Source organism: Taurulus bubalis (assembly GCF_910589615.1).
Source record: "Taurulus bubalis genome assembly, chromosome: 1".
Classification (NCBI taxonomy): domain Eukaryota; kingdom Metazoa; phylum Chordata; class Actinopteri; order Perciformes; family Cottidae; genus Taurulus; species Taurulus bubalis.
In genome coordinates this window covers 31,369,595-31,387,014 of record NC_136589.1, presented here as the reverse complement: position 1 = coordinate 31,387,014, position 17,420 = coordinate 31,369,595, and the positions used below count along the sequence as shown (strand labels likewise).

The following is a 17,420-nucleotide window of genomic DNA, read 5'->3' as shown; positions in this document are numbered from 1 at the left end:
TATGCAGAGCAGAAGTGCCTGATTAACCAATAGCATTTATGACCAGCGATCAAATCTGTTTTTTCTGCTCGTTCAGATAGCAGAAAACCAAAAGTGGGAGTTTGTCTGCATTAAAGTACAGTACTTTTGGGGGAGACTGTAACTCAGGGGGATGAGTGGTCGTCCCGAAACCGCAAGGTACCCGGCTCGATCCCCAGTCCCCCCCCGCTCCCCAGTTCCCCCATAGCCCACATGTCGAAGTGTCCCTGAGCAAGACACCCAACCCCCAGCTGCTCCCGGGGCGCCCCAAAGGGCTGCCCACTGCTCCCTTACCAGGGATGGGTCAAATGCAGAGAAGAATTTCCCCAAGGGAACTAATAAAGTGCATGTTTCGTTTCTTTTCTTTTTCATAGAATCCTCCTCTGGTCTGACAGCTTGTTGTGCAGATGTTTCTTAGAGATCATCAAAAAAAGAAGAGGGAAATAGTCAGATAAATAAACCTCCGCTTTCCCCCGCTCTCCCTCTATCACACACACTCACACGCATGCACGCACGCACGCACGCACACGCACACACACACACACACACACACACACACACACACACACACACACACAAAGATCTTGAGTCCATCACACACACCGGTGCTCAGTGGCACTTAGGCCAACAATAAAAGAGCAAATGCATATGCATAGGCTTTTATCATGAATATTAATAATCCATAAAGTTAATTGGATGTGTTTTAGGCTCATGAATATTCAGCAGCATGCATATTAAGAAAGAGAACCTCACTGCATTTCTTATTCTCTCTCAATGTTAACTGTGACCTTTGCATACTTGTACTACAGTACAACAAAACTAAATCAATTGTCTTTTTTTATTATTCTGGTAGGAAGGCATGTCATTATGGCACAAGCTATTCTGATACAAACAATAACAGAATAAATTCAAGAATTACTCCAAATCCTTGAAATGTTCTGCTGACGAGATGATTGGCTTGACAGGCAACTTAAACATAATCAGGTGCTTTTTACTTTGCGGTGCTCTATGAATATAACGACATGTTTGTGCTTGTGTGTGAACGTAACAAGCATCTGTCGACTTTTACATGCCTTTTTCTTTGTGTCTCTCATCTCACTTGTCTTCACGGCACATTGAGAAGCTGATAGAGCTCCTCAGAAACAAATCTCACCAGCGGAGCAGTAATTTCACAGGTCACAGCCCAGGGTGCGTATGTGAGAGTGAGGGGGTGAGAGTTGAGATGGGTCAATAATTCCTTCAGGCCTTTTTCTCCAGCACCAGCTGGTCCCTTCACACCGCCCTCGGTCTAATCAGGCAGGCTGACCCTGACTGCGCTGGGCTCAGGTGTGTTGAATTGGTTTGTGTAGGTGTAAGTAGTAGTAGAATCAGCAGTTATAAGAGTACTATTAGTTGGAGTAGTACTAAGAGTAGCTGTCGTCACAGTCCTGCTGTAGAAGAAGTAGCGGTGGTACTGTAGTACCAAGCAGCAGCAGCAGCAGTTTTCACAATAATAATGTCAGTAGCCCTTATATCTGTCTGTTAAATATGAAGCCGGAGCCCGGAGACTGTTAGCCTAGCTTATCATAAAGACTCTAGACAGGGGGACTGTAGACACAGCTAACCTGGTTGTGTCCAAGGATACTGTGTGTGTGTGTGTGTGTGTGTGTGTGTGTGTGTGTGTGTGTGTGTGTGTGTGTGTGTGTGTGTGTGTGTGTGTGTGTGTGTGTGTGTGTGTGTGTGCATTAAACAAACAAAATGTGACGGGCAGAGAGCTTTGGAGGTGCTGGTCGGGCAATTCTCTTTTAAACCTTTGAACAGAACCAGGCTAGCTGTATTCCTCCGTCTCCAGTCTTTATGATAAGATAAGATAACCAGCTGCTGGCTGTAGCTTCATATTTAACGGACATACATGAGATCATCATCATTCGACTCAAGGAGGCGAAAAAGCACATTCTTTAAATAAGAGGGAGCACTTTAGAATGATTTATATTGTTAATGATAGTCTTACAAGTAACAGCATAATGGAGGCACTACTAGTAGCAGGGGTAATACATGCTAGTAGTAGTAATGATGGAGGGTAGTGGTTGTAGCAATAATGGTTGCAGTGGTATTTATTTGAATTTTGAACAGTTGCATTTTGCATTGGGTATGTACTTATTTTCTCTGCATTTTCCTTTTTCATGTATTACTGTGTGTGTGTGTGTGTGTGTGTGTGTGTGTGTGTGTGTGTGTGTGTGTGTGTGTGTGTGTGTGTGTGTGTGTGTGTGTGTGTTATTTCCGCTTAAATCTTCATAAGCCCTCGGCCATGTGCCACTCTAATAACCTACTCTGCTGTCTGTCATCTGATTGTTGCTATTGTCATGCTAATTACAGCACCACATGCAGAAAAGGAGGCACAAAAAAAGATCTTTCTTTTCACTATCTGTCTCTCTACACATCAGGAAAGTGCAGCATCCCCCCCCCCCTCCTTATCTTTCCCTCATCTCCCCGTCCCTCATTTTGCCCATCCATCCTTTATGTGTTTTACAATCGCTGCAACAATCGGCTCATTTGGAAAAGCCCTCAATTACTGAGCTCCATCTCATCTGCCCACATTGTGCACTCTCTCTCTCTCCCCCCCCCACACACACAACTGCAAAGGTGCTATGCAAACCGGAAAAAACACCCGTCTTCTGTTTGAAGAAACTAGTGATTAGTTTTAACTGTGTGTATTTGTGCGATGAATAATAAGTGTTTCAATCTTTCCTGTCAGAGTGTTCAAAGTTATTCATGTTTTGAATACGTATGCAGATCTGGAGATTGGACTGTGGGGACAAATGAGGAAGAGGAGAAACAGGAGGAGAACATAGAGAAAGGGAGACTACGGGTGTGGGACTGTGGGAAGAAGTGAGAGGATGGATGAGATAGGGCGCAAGAGCGAGGAAATGAGAGAAGATGGGGCTTGAAAACAAATGAGGGCAACGGGAGAAGATGTGTGAGGAGATATGAGGGAAAAGGGGCAGATAGACGAGAGGAGAGATGATGAGGAGACGTGAGGAAATGAGAGGAGATGAGAAAACGAAGAGGGTCTGAGAGAGGTGAAGAGAGGGGTGGAGATAAGGTTATTGAGTTTATGTCTGACTGTTTCTCCACACCCCCGCACCCTCACATGGCGCTTCCCAGAACAGAGATATGTCCTGTGTTAAAAGCATTGTATCACTTAGTTCAGAGCCTTAACATTAATCAATACAGCAGTTATTTCATTTTCTCGTTTGAACCAAGGCCGCCTTCAATAATGCGGTAATGCGGCCCACTAGCACAAACACAGATAGCCACTCATCATGTAATTGTCCCGATGTATCACTTTCGTTTACATTCCCACCAATACACAGAAACAGCTTATCATAATGTCATTCACTGTACCAGACATACTGTATACTCCCTTCACTTTGATACACGCACACACACCAATTCACAAATGAACACACACACACACACACACACACACACACACAGGTGAGGCCTAAATAATCCAAGGTCTATCCTGAGGAAAGCAGAGCCCACACTTTGTATGTAAAGCGGTGTAAAAAGAAAAGCAACTCCTCACTGATTGTTCCATACCACACTCCACCTGGCAGAGCATCGATACCCAATCTGCACACACACACACAAACGGCTGCGTTATTTCTAAAGGCGGTAAAAGGCTATACATTTGAATGAATATGAACGTGATTACTTAATTATGTGCTTTCAGGAGGAAATTGCAGAGCGCTCTAAAATGTTAGGCAGAGAGGAGTTCTGCGCAGAGTTGAAGAGGCTTCGTCCTGCCAGTGTGTGTGTGTGTGTGTGTGTGTGTGTGTGTGTGTGTGTGTGTGTGTGTGTGTGTGATTGAAATGTGGATTGCATGTGATGAAGTCGCTACACGAACTGAAAGGGATTAATTGTATCATCGAGTGTGCGCGTGTGTTTGTGCTGGCACTTAACAAAAAGAGACGGATTGAGCTAATATACAGCTCGAGTGCGTGTGGTCGGTTCTATTGGTAACCTCTGTTATCTTTCAGAGTTGCAGGGATAATTCTGTATGGCAGATGTCCAGATGATGGCTAGTGATAGCTTTGTGTGTGTGTGTGTGTGTGTGTGTGTGTGTGTGTGTGTGTGTGTGTGTGTGTGTGTGTGTGTGTGTGTGTGTGTGTGTGTGTGTGTGTGTGTGCCAGGCTCACATAGACCTCTAAGCCGACACAACAGGATGAATGTGTTTCATTGGACTTCTCTCTTGACCGCATCAAAGTAACATTCTCTTTCACTGGTAACATGTAACATATATGGGGTCACAGAGTCTATAATCTGAGACAGAATTAAAACACACATTCAGAAACACACCCGCGCACACACATACACACCTCCCTTGGTGAACAGAAGGCTGTGAAGAGTTACACCTCTTTTCAGTCGGGATCAATCCCATCAACTGTTTTATCTGTAGCTGTGACACACACACACACACACACACACACACACACACACACACACACAAAAGCACACCTGATCAGAGCTGAAATCAGATGGTCATCCCCCGCCATACACTCGCCATGCCCTGAAACCAGTTCTGTCTGACACACACACATATACACACAGAGTGACACACCATACACAACACAGTGTGGAGATAAATGTGACCAGCAGTCCTAACCCCCAGCAGAAGAAAATCCAATTCTCTTTCACTTTTATCCCTGAGACTAATGTTACTGTCAGAGAAGACACCACCACCAGAGACCAGGCGCCTCTGTTTTGTGTGCGAGTGAGTGAGTGCGTGCGTGCGTGTGTGTGTGTGTGCGTTTGCTGCAGTGAGATAGTGAATTCATTTAAGGTGATGTATTGCTGTCTTTACCTACAATCTCACTGTAGGCCTCGGTGGTGTTGTTCCTGCCTTTCCGTGACAAGCGTTTGACCCCACCTCCTTTCCTCTCCTCTCACTCTTTTCCTTCTTTCTCCTTTCCTCCTTCTCTTCTTTCTACTTTCCTTCTCACTTGCCCTTTCCTCCTACCATCCGTCTATGTTTTCACTCTTTTATCTTTTAACCCTTTGCTTATTTTGTCCAATTCAATTGTACTTTACTGGAGTGGCATTTTGATTAAAAGAAGATTCTTGGAAGTTGTTTTCCTATTTACTTCTTTAAGAAAATAGTCCAGAAGAAGATTCTGTCTCATGCTGTCTTATCTCTACATCAGTTTTTTCCCCAGAATCTCAGAGGTCTGATTGGGGAAATGTGACCTATTCATCACAACTGACATAGGCTGTGTGTTTACAAGCCATTCACACATGCACGCACACACCATCACGTGTACTGCACAGTGCATGTTTGTTTGTGATTGGCAAAGTTCAGCGGCAGGGGGGTGGTAACTAGGGAGAGGCCTGTAAAAAGTGGACAACCGCTGTTTTTGGTGAACGGACGTGTGCCTGTGTACATGTGATTGCAGGTACTTTGTTCATCATTTGTAAGCCCCACCAGATGCCATGCAGGGGACCATAGTGTGCAAGGCCTGTCAGTCAACCACCCCTTCATCACACAAACACACACTCGTGCAGGTGCATATAGCGATCCAACCACAACCCCTTTCCCCTTGAGGCTGATTAGTATTCACGGGATCTCAGGAGGCCCTTAATACATACACACACACACACACACACACACACACACACACACACACACACACACACACACACACACACACATTCTGGAGGATTGGTCCATTCTAATTATCTCCTGGCGTTTATGGAGAGGGCTGATTAGAAGCTGTCAGTGTGACTGATGACGACATGCCATGTTATCCCCTGGAGAGAGGCAGAGAGACAGAGGGGAGGCTGGTCACAGCTGTGGACTCGACTACTTCTCTGTCCTCGTCTCTTTATAGTTGGTGTCTTTCTTTCCTTGTAATTCCGCTCCAATAACGGCTGCCTTATTATGTGCCTCCCTAGGTAAACCAGTGATGATCATAACAGAGTTCATGGAAAACGGATCTCTGGACACTTTTCTCAAGGTGAGTCACGGCTCAGCTGGAAGGAACACGACACACACATTTCCTCCAAGGCCAAGGCCACGTGCCTTTACAAAGGCTGTGTGAAAATTGAATGAAAATTGTAGCGTTCACTCCCCCAAATTGCTGTCTTGAAAGGCACATTCTTTTAAGAATAGATACAAAGAAACCTGACTGAAGTTGTCCTTCATCTCAAGCTGGAGAATTCAGTTTATACAACTTACGTTAAAAAGTCTCCATGAAAATAAACACTATTTTAGCTTTTCTTTTACTTGTTTTGAGTCACATTTGTATATGCAGTCACCACATTAGGAATGTAATGGGTACAGTTTTAAACAATCTAAAAAAAAAAACTACAAAAAACAGACAATTTCAATGTAAAAATTGTCACTAAATGGTACAGTGTACGTAAAAGAGTAAATAACATCAGTAATTATACATGGTGAGAGTATTTTATGGGGTGAAATGTTGAGTTTAAGTGACAAAACAAATCATACTGAAATGCAAGAAAATAACCTTCAAAATGCCAAAGAGATTGAAAATCAAAACAGCCTGAATCATGAATGAAAGTCCAATAAGTAGAAATACAACTACAGACATTTATCATAATCTGAAAATGCTATCAGTAAAACAGACTGGTAAAAAAAATAAACTAAAAAAAAAATGAAGTGCTGAAAAGCAGATTTTACTCAGTGATTAGTGAAAAGATTTAAAAATCGAAGGAAGTCTGTGGAGCTATTGCTTTGTTATTGAAATCGACATTATGACAAGAGTGAGAGGAGCCTTTCACTCAATACGTCATTACATGAATTCATGTTTTTAATGAATTTGTCCTAAAGGCCATCCACTAAAACACATCCCAAACCTGCAGACAGATTAACTCAGGAAATCAAAAAGTATTTCCTCTTGATTTTGAAGTATTTCTTATAATGTCAATTATAGCCACAACAGTATGGATCTCTATTCCATGGCAGATGGGGAAGACAAGCATATAATGTTGTAAATGTTGATAAATGTGTGATTCGTGATTCCTGCTCATGGAGCAAACGTAGCAGTATTGATTTAGCTGAGGAGCCTTGAATTGGGGTTTTGCATACAGCCAGATGAATAGCTTTTTGCAGCTCTATTCAGAGTTGCTTGTCAGCCAGTAAAATCACTGCAGTGCTCCAAAGCCATTAAGTCTGTGATGATGGGCCCATTGCTAAATAGACACCAATCCCATCAGCAACACTGAAGCAAAATGAAATGAAATCTGACAGATAACAAATGTCCGGAAACACACACACACAAAATACACACATACAGCACATGCATGTTGTGTGTTGCAGGATGTAATGTAATGTAATGAGGGTCATAAAGAGTGTTCGCAGTGGCTCAATATCATTATGGAATTTTATGGGTTTTACAACTCATCCGTGCTCCTGGCATCCATGTGTGTCTTTAATTACGATGACCATTTATTAAGCAGGCGTCCCTCGGAAATAACAAAACCCCTGTTCCGTCTGAGAAGCTCTTCCTCTTTTAGGCTCCTTGTTACTACCTCCACTAGCCTTTCAATGCTTTTCCTTATGATGTGTTTCTATTTAGTTTTCTGGTCAACTTAAATATTATGCCAGAATTTGCCAAAAAGTCAAATTTTCCTTCGTCACCCTTCTCATCCGTCTCCTTCATCTCCTTGTCTAACCTGTCTGCCCAGCATTTGTCTCCTCTTTCCATGCCTGCCCTGCCCACCCTTCCTCCTCCTTCCTGGCAATGCAATGTGGTGGGCAGATTGATAGAGGAAGTCTGTAGGTTTGTTAGACAGTCCAATCAATCAGCATCTCACAAAACCACCGGCTAATTAACTTACTCCACAGCTGCCGAGGGAGTGAGAGAGAAAGAACGATAGAGGAAAGGGGAGGGGGTGCACAGATGTAGAAAGATGAGGGAAGATAGATAGATGAAGACTGAGTCAAAGTTCTCTCTCTCTCTCTCTCTCTCTCTCTCTCTGGGACAGTGACCGAGGACAGACAGAGATGGATGGAGAGAACAAAGACACAGGGAAGGAGAAATGATATAAAGGAGAGAGGGTGACTGATAACATGGATGGCTTTTTAACGGGGGCTGTTGGCCCGGAGCAGAAATAATTGGCAGAAGAAGGTGAGCTGGACCGTCATCGATCAACAGGCTCTGCTCTCTGCCAAAGCCAGCTCAAATATTAAATCCAATGAGAGTGGCTTTCATACACGGCCAGTGTTCGAGAGGAACGTTTTGACTGCTCTATCAGATCCAATCCTCAGCCAGCAGGATTTTTTGGTGATTCTCCATTGACTGCCGGCTGGAGAAATTCATCTTTTACTCGCCACCTCCCAGAGAGAGGTCAGAGCGGAGAGAGCAAGAGCTGGATGGGCTTCAGAGTCTAGCTCAGAAACAGAAGCACAGATTGCTGCCATTACAGATGCTTGGATCCTGGCTTGAACCTTCACTTCCAGCTGAGGTTGTTGTAGGACTTGATCCTAATTACGATGCCCCCCTGATGTGGCTAAACATCAGCATTTACACTGCGCTGTGTATTAATTCATCTTTCTCCTTGACTGTACATACAGAAACATGACGGCCAGTTCACGGTGATCCAGCTGGTCGGCATGCTGCGTGGCATCGCCTCAGGGATGAAGTACCTGTCAGACATGAGCTACGTTCACCGGGACCTGGCAGCTCGAAACATCCTGGTCAACAGCAACCTGGTGTGTAAGGTGTCTGACTTTGGCCTGAGTCGTGTTCTGGAGGACGACCCAGAGGCGGCCTACACTACAAGGGTAAGACACTCTCAGCTGTCATAAACAAATGCTCCCTCCATTTACAGTTCACCCCTTGACCTATACATCATTAGATGAAATCCCAAACCCTTGTAATCATTTTCCAAAAATATATCTGATCTGAAAAGGACCTGAGGATGATCAGATCTGGCCCAAACAGACCCAAACTGAAGAAGAGCAATACATGTCATATTTCCTCACACACCACGTGATCTGATCAGGGGCGTAGGTTTGCATAGGGCCCATAGGGACTAGTCACGACCAAAGTTTGGGAATGACACAATTGTCCCCACCAATACGGATTTTTTTTATTATTAACTTCTCCTGAAATTACATTTACCAAAAAACATCATCTCATCTAAAAACTGCAATTTCTAGTCGTTTGGTCGACAACCCCCCCAAAAAAGTGACTCCACAGTGATCAACAGACACTGCATAGTTTTTTGTAGTCTCATAGTCAACACATGACAGTATTTTTTTCTCCTCTTTATAAGAGTTTCATAGTTATGTAAAATAGCAATACAATGTCAATAATTGTCTTTATTCTTGTTCTATGATTTCATAAATACAACAAACTATAGTTTTTGTATATGTAATATGACTATAATACAACTTTATAAGCTGTGATATCAAATAGCTTTTGCGGCTCCAGACACATTTTTGGGGTGGAAAAAGGGGGGTCCCTACCAATGCTGAGCCAAAACCTACACCCTTGGATCTGAGCTGATAGCAAGTCCACTTGTGTCCACTTGTATCCACTTGGTTTCATCACCATTCACACATATGAACACAAGCACTAGAGGCACAGCTGGCTGCTCTTAAATGTGAATGGAAACCTCTGAATAATATTCTGCTCTGGCGCTGCATTCAAGACTCAAAACTTGGCCAAAAGGTGTGACGTGGGGCAGTTGAGAAAGTCATTGGAAATTATTAGACATGGGGGAGTGACAACCTGGAGTAAACCAATCATCGTTGTTTTGATTCCCACAGGAAATAGAACAATCACTTTAAATAAAATTTCGGGAAAGCGGACCACTGCGTTAATTGGCTTCCCAATTTAATATAACTTTAACAAGCCAATTGAAATGATGCATGAAAACACATCGCTCAGGAAATGAATTACTTTGTTTTCCAGAATAGAAATGGGAGAAAACAAACCATCCACTCAGAGTTGCATATGTAAATTAGCGTATACACGACAAGGAAGCTGCAGTCTCATGAGTGGAAAGAGGGGGCCTGCTACTTTGAGTCCATATGTGTCAACAGACCATGCTCTAGAGCGGAACACCAACCTGATACAAATGGCTATAATTTGGACGACTCTGGCCGAGTGTCTGGTCCCAGTCACTACAGTCGGAACTGAGTGGGCCTATGATGACTTCTTCTTTACATGTATAAAATGACTCTGTACTGACTGTCACTGCTATTATCAGACTGGTGCAGTTCAAACACCCACGTTGTATAAGTTGCAAATGTACTCGCGCCCATCTGTTAGTCCGCAGCTGGTTGGTCTTGATATGAGGTGTGGTCAGGCGCATTGTGGGGGCAATGCTTTCTTGAGGATGCAGAAAGCAGTTGTAACATGAACCAACTATAATGTGGCCTAAAGTCAATGTTGAAGTACTTTCCTGCTATTTAAAGGGTGTATTATTCTGATTAGTTGTGCCTTCATTTGCGGGTTCACCCATACGCTCTGTCTGTTACACACATCAGGACGTGCAGCAGTGCTCCTCTTCAGTTAATTAGGTTATCATCAGTCGCTCATGAGAAGGAAAATGGAGTTGTTGATTGGACAGATGATTGCGAGGTGGCGGAGGCAGAGGGTCCACTGTTCTCATATAAAGTCTGCTTGCAAACTTTCACTTTGTGCTAGAGCAAATCAGTTTCCTCAGCAGAAAGACTGCATGCTTCTCCAATTTCCCAAATCCACTATCTAGATAGCAATGTGCCAGGTGCAAGCGCATCTGGCTATAAAGGTAATGGGAGACGGCCTGATTGGTTTAATGCATGTTACTGCATGTTACGCCCAAAACGCACCTGTGATTAATTAAGAGGCTAAATACAACCTCTTCTGCCCCTTGCGTCTTATATTGCTCATTATTATGAGCTGGTTAACTAAAGAGTTGGACACACACCCCAAAATGCACTTAAACCAAGCACTTTAGTCCATGTGCTGTAGATGGTTTAAATGGGCCCTAAACCTGTGCTACACAATGCAGTTGGTTTTTTAAACAGTTTCACACAATGTAATGCTTATATTGGATGGATGCATACACACAAACATCAACATATACACAAATGAAAGAATTCTTTGGTAATTACCATCCTCACAGAGCACGGAGAAAAGAATGAAGAAAATTCAAACGTCAGTGAGTTAAACCACTGTGGAGTAACTCATCTAAAATGCCCACAAGGAGATGGCATTATTCATATTCATAGGAAGTGTTGGGGATGTTATTTTTAATATGGCATTAGCATTGCCCTGGGAGGAGTGTATCAGCCGCTGACTGCTCTATTGCAATCACACACATACACCCCCACTGATGTCAGGAGACCTAGATGGAGAGCTGCAGGCATGAGGCCGAGGCGGAGATGGGAGAGAGAGAGAGAGCGAGAGAGAGCGAGAGAGAGAGAGAGAGAGAGAAGGGGGGATATCAAATAAGACTTGAGATCGAGGGAGGCTGAGAGAAAGAGAGAGAGCGCAAGAGAATGAGGGAAGGCAGGAGAAGGATCCAGGGAGAGCAGTTAAGAGAAAAAAAGAGGATGGGGTAGGGGTGGACTGGGGGTGGAGGAAACAAAAGTACAGTGCCGAGTGACTTGGCAGCTTTGTCTTTTATTTGACTTTGACCAAGCAGAGATGGGAAATGCTAGGTGGTGCAGAGGCAGCTGCCGCATGTTAAAAAGCTGAACTGAGCCCTATAGAGGTACGGTGTGTGTGTGTGTGTGTGTGTGTGTGTGTGTGTGTGTGTGTGTGTGTGTGTGTGTGCGTGTGCTAGACGGAGCGAGGGAGAGGGCGTGGGTATCTCACTGCCTATTATTTCTATACAGTTATGGAATCCGTTTGATATGTGCATCAGAAGAAAAAAAATGGCAAAAGTGTAAAGTAAGTGTCAAGTGTAAAAAATAAATACTGGAGCAAAGGTAACCCCTGTGTTGTGAGCAGATTAAAGGAGTGATTTGTTTAAATTTAAATTAGTATATAATTTCACCTGCTCTGTTCTTAGAGGCAGCAGCACCGCACCAAGCTTCTCCACAGCCACCATCTTAAAATCTGTTTCATCACCTCCTCGATTATTTAACCACAAACGTACTAATGAAGCAACCATTACATATTTATACCATTACAGTAAAACACCAGGTTCAGGGTGATATATACATTATGCCAATAATGTGTTGACTGTGTTGTGAACCCTCTCTAGGGAGGAAAGATCCCCATTAGATGGACGGCTCCAGAGGCCATCGCCTACAGGAAGTTCACCTCAGCCAGCGATGTGTGGAGTTACGGTATTGTCATGTGGGAAGTGATATCATACGGAGAGAGACCATACTGGGAGATGTCCAACCAGGATGTGAGTCAGAAACACTTACATCATGTCTCAGTTACAGTGACTACTATGTTTTCCTCAATCTTCAGCTCAATTCTTAACTTAAAGAATTAATTTTCCTGGGTATTTTCATTTCACTCTTTTGTATTAATCTACAACCTGATATTTTACCCTCTCTCCCTACAGGTGATTAAAGCAATAGATGAGGGCTACCGTCTTCCCGCTCCTATGGACTGTCCTGTGGTGTTGCACCAGCTCATGTTGGACTGCTGGGAGAAGGGACGCAGCGACAGGCCAAAGTTTGGACAGATTGTCACAATCCTGGACAAGCTCATCAGAAACCCAGCCAGCCTCAGAGAGCTGGCCAACAGCTCAGCATGGTCAGTGGGAGAAAGCTGTACATTTAAATCCTGAATGCAGCTCTTTCACTCACACACGCATGTAGTCTGGGGATACAGAACCTGGGTTCTGAGATTATGGGACGGTACATGCATAGAAGACATAATCACTGCTTTAGATCTACGTTCTAAATCTACTTTGTCAGTTTTTAAAATTGTGAAAAGTAGTTTTTCATCTCAGCAAAGTAACATTTGACAATGAAAAGGTATGAATATAGAATGGTGGGTTGGCATATCTACGGTTTCACATTCTAAATGTAGACTCCCTGCCACCCCAGTTGTATTGCACACAACTATAGAATATCATTTAACTGATGTTAAGAACCAGACCAGCAGACAGTCCTTTGAGTCAGTCGCTTTCAAAGAAGACAGAAGACACTTTAAAAAAGATAAAATAACAAATCCCAGCACAACTGAAAAGACAAAGGAGAACTACGAACACACTGAAGACACAAAGAACTGTGACCAGAAAGAAGAGTCTGATACATGTGTCTTGTATACTTTGGCTTTAACTGAAGCATTTAAAGCACAGTATATGTAGTAGTAGTAAGTGCATATTGTATGTTAATGCAGATGTAATTAGTACTACATTTGCAAGGTATTTACCAAGCATGCACTTGACCATGCACATGAATAAACACAACGATCTTTAACAAAATAGTAACAGAAAAGCAAACAAAAGGGTTTGACAATTAAAATCATGTACATTTGTACTGTAGGCAAGGGGATGAATCATTAAGCATACTTGCCCACTAATGGGTAAGTTACGTTTTGGGTTCATATTTATTTTTCACAGTGGACTTGAGTCTGTTATACTGTGGAGGGATAGATACAGATAGAGCACCATGAATGGGCATTAACTGGCTCTTCAAGTGTGCTGCCGACACGTAGTATTCTTCTGAATGCCCCGAACAAGAGCTGGGCTTAATAACAGCTCCAAGGACATAAAAATGGAGCTCGACACCAATCAGAAGCTGTTATTTACTGCAGCCACTCAACAGGACAACATTTCATTGAGTCGTGAGTGTGCTTTGTATCCCAGCAGGGAGGACCCGTCCACCCCAGAGTTCAGTGGGAGCACAGTGGATGAGTGGTTGGAGGCCACCAAGCTGGGCCAGTATAAGGAGAACTTTTCCAGTGCTGGATATGTCAGCTTGGACTCAATCCTCTACATCAGTGTCAGGTACAGACGGCTGGTGATTCATCCCAGTTAAATGAAGCACTCAATTGGTCAACATTGTCAGTAAAAGACATACTATGTGCCTCTTGAGTGTCATTTTAAATTAAAAAAGGGGATTTACACAAGAATCTTAGGCATGAAACCTCAGCAGCTGCTTGGCAGCTGCGAGACAATGTAGGTACTTGTTTGTGTCATTAATGAAAATTGTTCTATCTTTCTTGTAGTGAATTGGCTAAGATGGGTGTGACTCTTGCCGGGCACCAGAAGAAGATTTTGTCTAGCGTGCAGAGCCTCCAGATCCAGGGGACGCACGTCCAAGTATAACAGTTCCCACATAAACACTCAGTGAGACAGAGCCGAAATGGATGCTCCTGTGAAGAGTTTCCCCACACGAAATGGAGTTGTAATGGATACTCTGTGCTCGGGCCTCCACTGATATTGAGACACACTGAGATGGGGACAACATGGACGCTTGACTCCTTCACCTTCTCGCAGTTTCACCATTCTTCCCATCGTCGATGGGCACTCGCGGCTTTAGCACTCAAAGTCCAAGCAACACAGTCACCATTACAGAGCAACAGAGAGACACACGTCCAACAGCAAGGCCACATCTAGAGCACCCCAAACAATTTCACATCGTATCAGCTCAACAAAAGAAGAAAAAAAATATTCTTAACAAAAGAAATGACAAAAAAAACAAAATAGAATATAATTATCATCACTGTCTGTGAGGTGTACAGATGTTTTTTTTCTTTTTTACTGTCCTTTTGTTTCCGTTCTCACCTTGAAGAGTTTAAAAAGGGTCAGAAGAGATGTATATGTGTAGATATATATGGGCTGTGTGCGCCACAACCGTAGAGATGGACCTAACGTTTGTATCGGTGGTGAGGTTTATATCGCTCAACCTTATCGGGAGTTATTCCTGAATAAATGTATGCCCCTGTTCATTGTATACAGAAAGCCAATGAGTGAGCTGAGATTATGAATGACATGAATGTGTAGGGTGAGGGGAACAGACCAACTGGACCTTTAGAGATGGAGCGGTATGTAGATTTTGCTAGCTCATGTAGGATGTAAGTATTATTGATTTAAATCGTGTATTTGATCAGGACAAGGGCTTCCCCTCGAGACTGCTCTCAGACACACTTTCATCGCAACTAGACCCAGTGGACCTTTGCTAGTCTGCTTGCACTTGTGATTTAACTGAGTGCAAAGACACAGCCGAAACCGCTTCAGCTGCAGTTAGCACAGTTACATGTTCCTTCTTCCACGACTGACTATCTACTACTAAAGTACGATGATGTTGGGACTATTTCAGCCCAAAACTTTGCCTTCCCATGTTTCAGGTGTGTTGAGAAAGTTATAGTGTTTTTGTGTGGAGCGAAGGTGATGCCAAGGTCATCATAGAGTTGACACTGTTAACCCTAGAACACTAACTAACAGTTAGTAACACCATCTCTAACATCGGGTATATTTTTTTAATATGTTAAAGTACAACAATACATGGCAAATTCAAGTACTCTTCTTTTATTTTCCCCTATACAACGTCTCTTAAAACGAAAAAAAGATGGGGGACCCTATGCCACTATATTAAGGCAGTTCTGAAGGCGAAAGGGGGTCAAACACAGTATTAGTATGGTGTTCCTAATAATCCTTTAGGTGAGCGTATACCAATACCACAATCGCGTGGGTGAAAATCACCCGACGTTAGTGTTCTAGGGTTAAGAACGTGTACCTTGTTTTTCCAGTGTTGTGCCATGTAAAGTAACCTTTAAATGTTCATCTGGGCAACATGCCATAATTTCTACTATACTCCGTCCTTTCATCAGTTCCTATGACTGGATGGTAACACAAGGCCAGTCACAGTAATTACAATGTTTTGTGAAAATAGTCTGCTTGATGAGAAGGAGCGTTGGAATGCACCCTTTTTTCAGCAGGATAAAATATACACAGTGTTGATTTTCAGCTGTGCCACCACAAGAGGGTACATTTTACTTTAGAAAAAAGATGATTTGTGTCTTGTTCTGTCTCACTTACTTGTTATCTTTCATGCCAACCTATTTCAAGCATCCCTAGTTTCAAACCAATGCTGATGAGGTAAATTTACAAAACAATGTTTACAGCAAAAATAAAATTAATTATTTTTTATTTTGTTATCAGAGGGAAACTGCTGCTTATCACATTAAATACATGCATAGATATGATGGGACCCTCTTTGTGTGTACCGCATTAATGGCACTGAACCTGCTTTAGTGTATTCCCAAACCCAGTTTTAATATATGTGGTACTCTATAGGACCAACAGTGGCAAAAAGTACAGTATATATGATTGTATTATAGTGTAAAATATGTACAGTGTTGATTTCCAATGTTAGAATGTTTGTAATGATAACGATGATGATGACTATGATGTACTTTTATTGTGAAAAAGAGATTTCTGAAGTTCTCGTTCAGGGGCGGGTCATACAGAAGAAGTGAAGGGAGGTGATTTGTTGGTATGAACAAAGGAATGTAGCATGGTGCGAAGCTTCCGCTTTGATTGACAGGTGGCAGTGACTGCTGTTCTACCATAGTGTTAGAATGAGTAGAATGGACTTTCCTTATTGATGCACTGGCTTAATTTGCATTACTCCCTGAAACAATAATTACATGCACTTTTTAAGCCTGTGTCCTTCAAAACCACTTTTGTTGAGGTACTTTAGGGATGGAAGGAGGAGGGTTGAGATAAGACATGTCCTCAGATCAAATTTCTATCCACTAACACCACAAATTAAACGTTTGCTAAATCCCTCCCCCAAGCCGAAATTGTCCAATCATAGATTTGCAACTGTAGCTAGGCATGACAGAACCGTCAAGCATATCCGCATGCTGGAGCAATTTGCATGTACTAAGAGTGTTACTTGGCATTTGATGACTTTCAGCCTTTCCAAAAACTTTCCAATATACTGTACAAGGGCAAAAGTACAAGGATGGGATTAAAAGGGTGTTCGTCTGTTCTAGTAAACTGTAATAGTTGGATGTCGTTCTAACTAGCTAGCATCATTACTTGACTAGGTTACATTTGTTTCTGGGGTCACAGGCGATGCAAATAAAAGCCACTAGCTCATCCACTGCATTACATTTCTCCACTGAATTCTCCACTGATTTGAAGCTGGTCTTGGATGCTTTCAGAGTTCAGGGTAACGTTGGCTGTTGTCCTGCTCATTATTGGATTCTTTAAATTGACACCAGAGCAACTTTAGCCAACTGCCTGGAGATACGGTGCACGTGCCAAGCACATAGTGGCCAGTCTTAAAGCCTTTTGTTTAATGTTTAATATGAACCGTGAAAACCCAAACAAGTATTGCCCTTTCTTAACCCTTTTTACAGGGTTTTTCATTTAAAACAAGTGAGTCAGCAGGAGCGTTTTCAAGGAACTCATGGAGCTAAAGTAAGCTTCACTAGCTTAGCTAACTAGCTACAGCTATCAAAACATGCTGTTGACAGTGGTCG

General features: G+C 42.8%; 1 protein-coding gene across 1 annotated transcript in view; it reads left to right on the top strand.

Annotated features, from left to right (window-relative positions):
* Nucleotides 1-14,253, top strand: part of epha4b (eph receptor A4b) — a gene marked incomplete at both ends in the record, with an annotated part of 89,211 nt that extends 74,958 nt beyond the window's left edge. The window contains 6 exons of the mRNA XM_079224271.1: nucleotides 5,953-6,014; nucleotides 8,597-8,806; nucleotides 12,226-12,375; nucleotides 12,538-12,731; nucleotides 13,795-13,932; nucleotides 14,154-14,253. Of these exons, the coding sequence (XP_079080397.1) occupies nucleotides 5,953-6,014; nucleotides 8,597-8,806; nucleotides 12,226-12,375; nucleotides 12,538-12,731; nucleotides 13,795-13,932; nucleotides 14,154-14,253 (854 nt within the window). The remainder of the gene's footprint in view (nucleotides 1-5,952; nucleotides 6,015-8,596; nucleotides 8,807-12,225; nucleotides 12,376-12,537; nucleotides 12,732-13,794; nucleotides 13,933-14,153) is intronic.
* Between the last annotated feature and the right edge of the window lie 3,167 nt (nucleotides 14,254-17,420).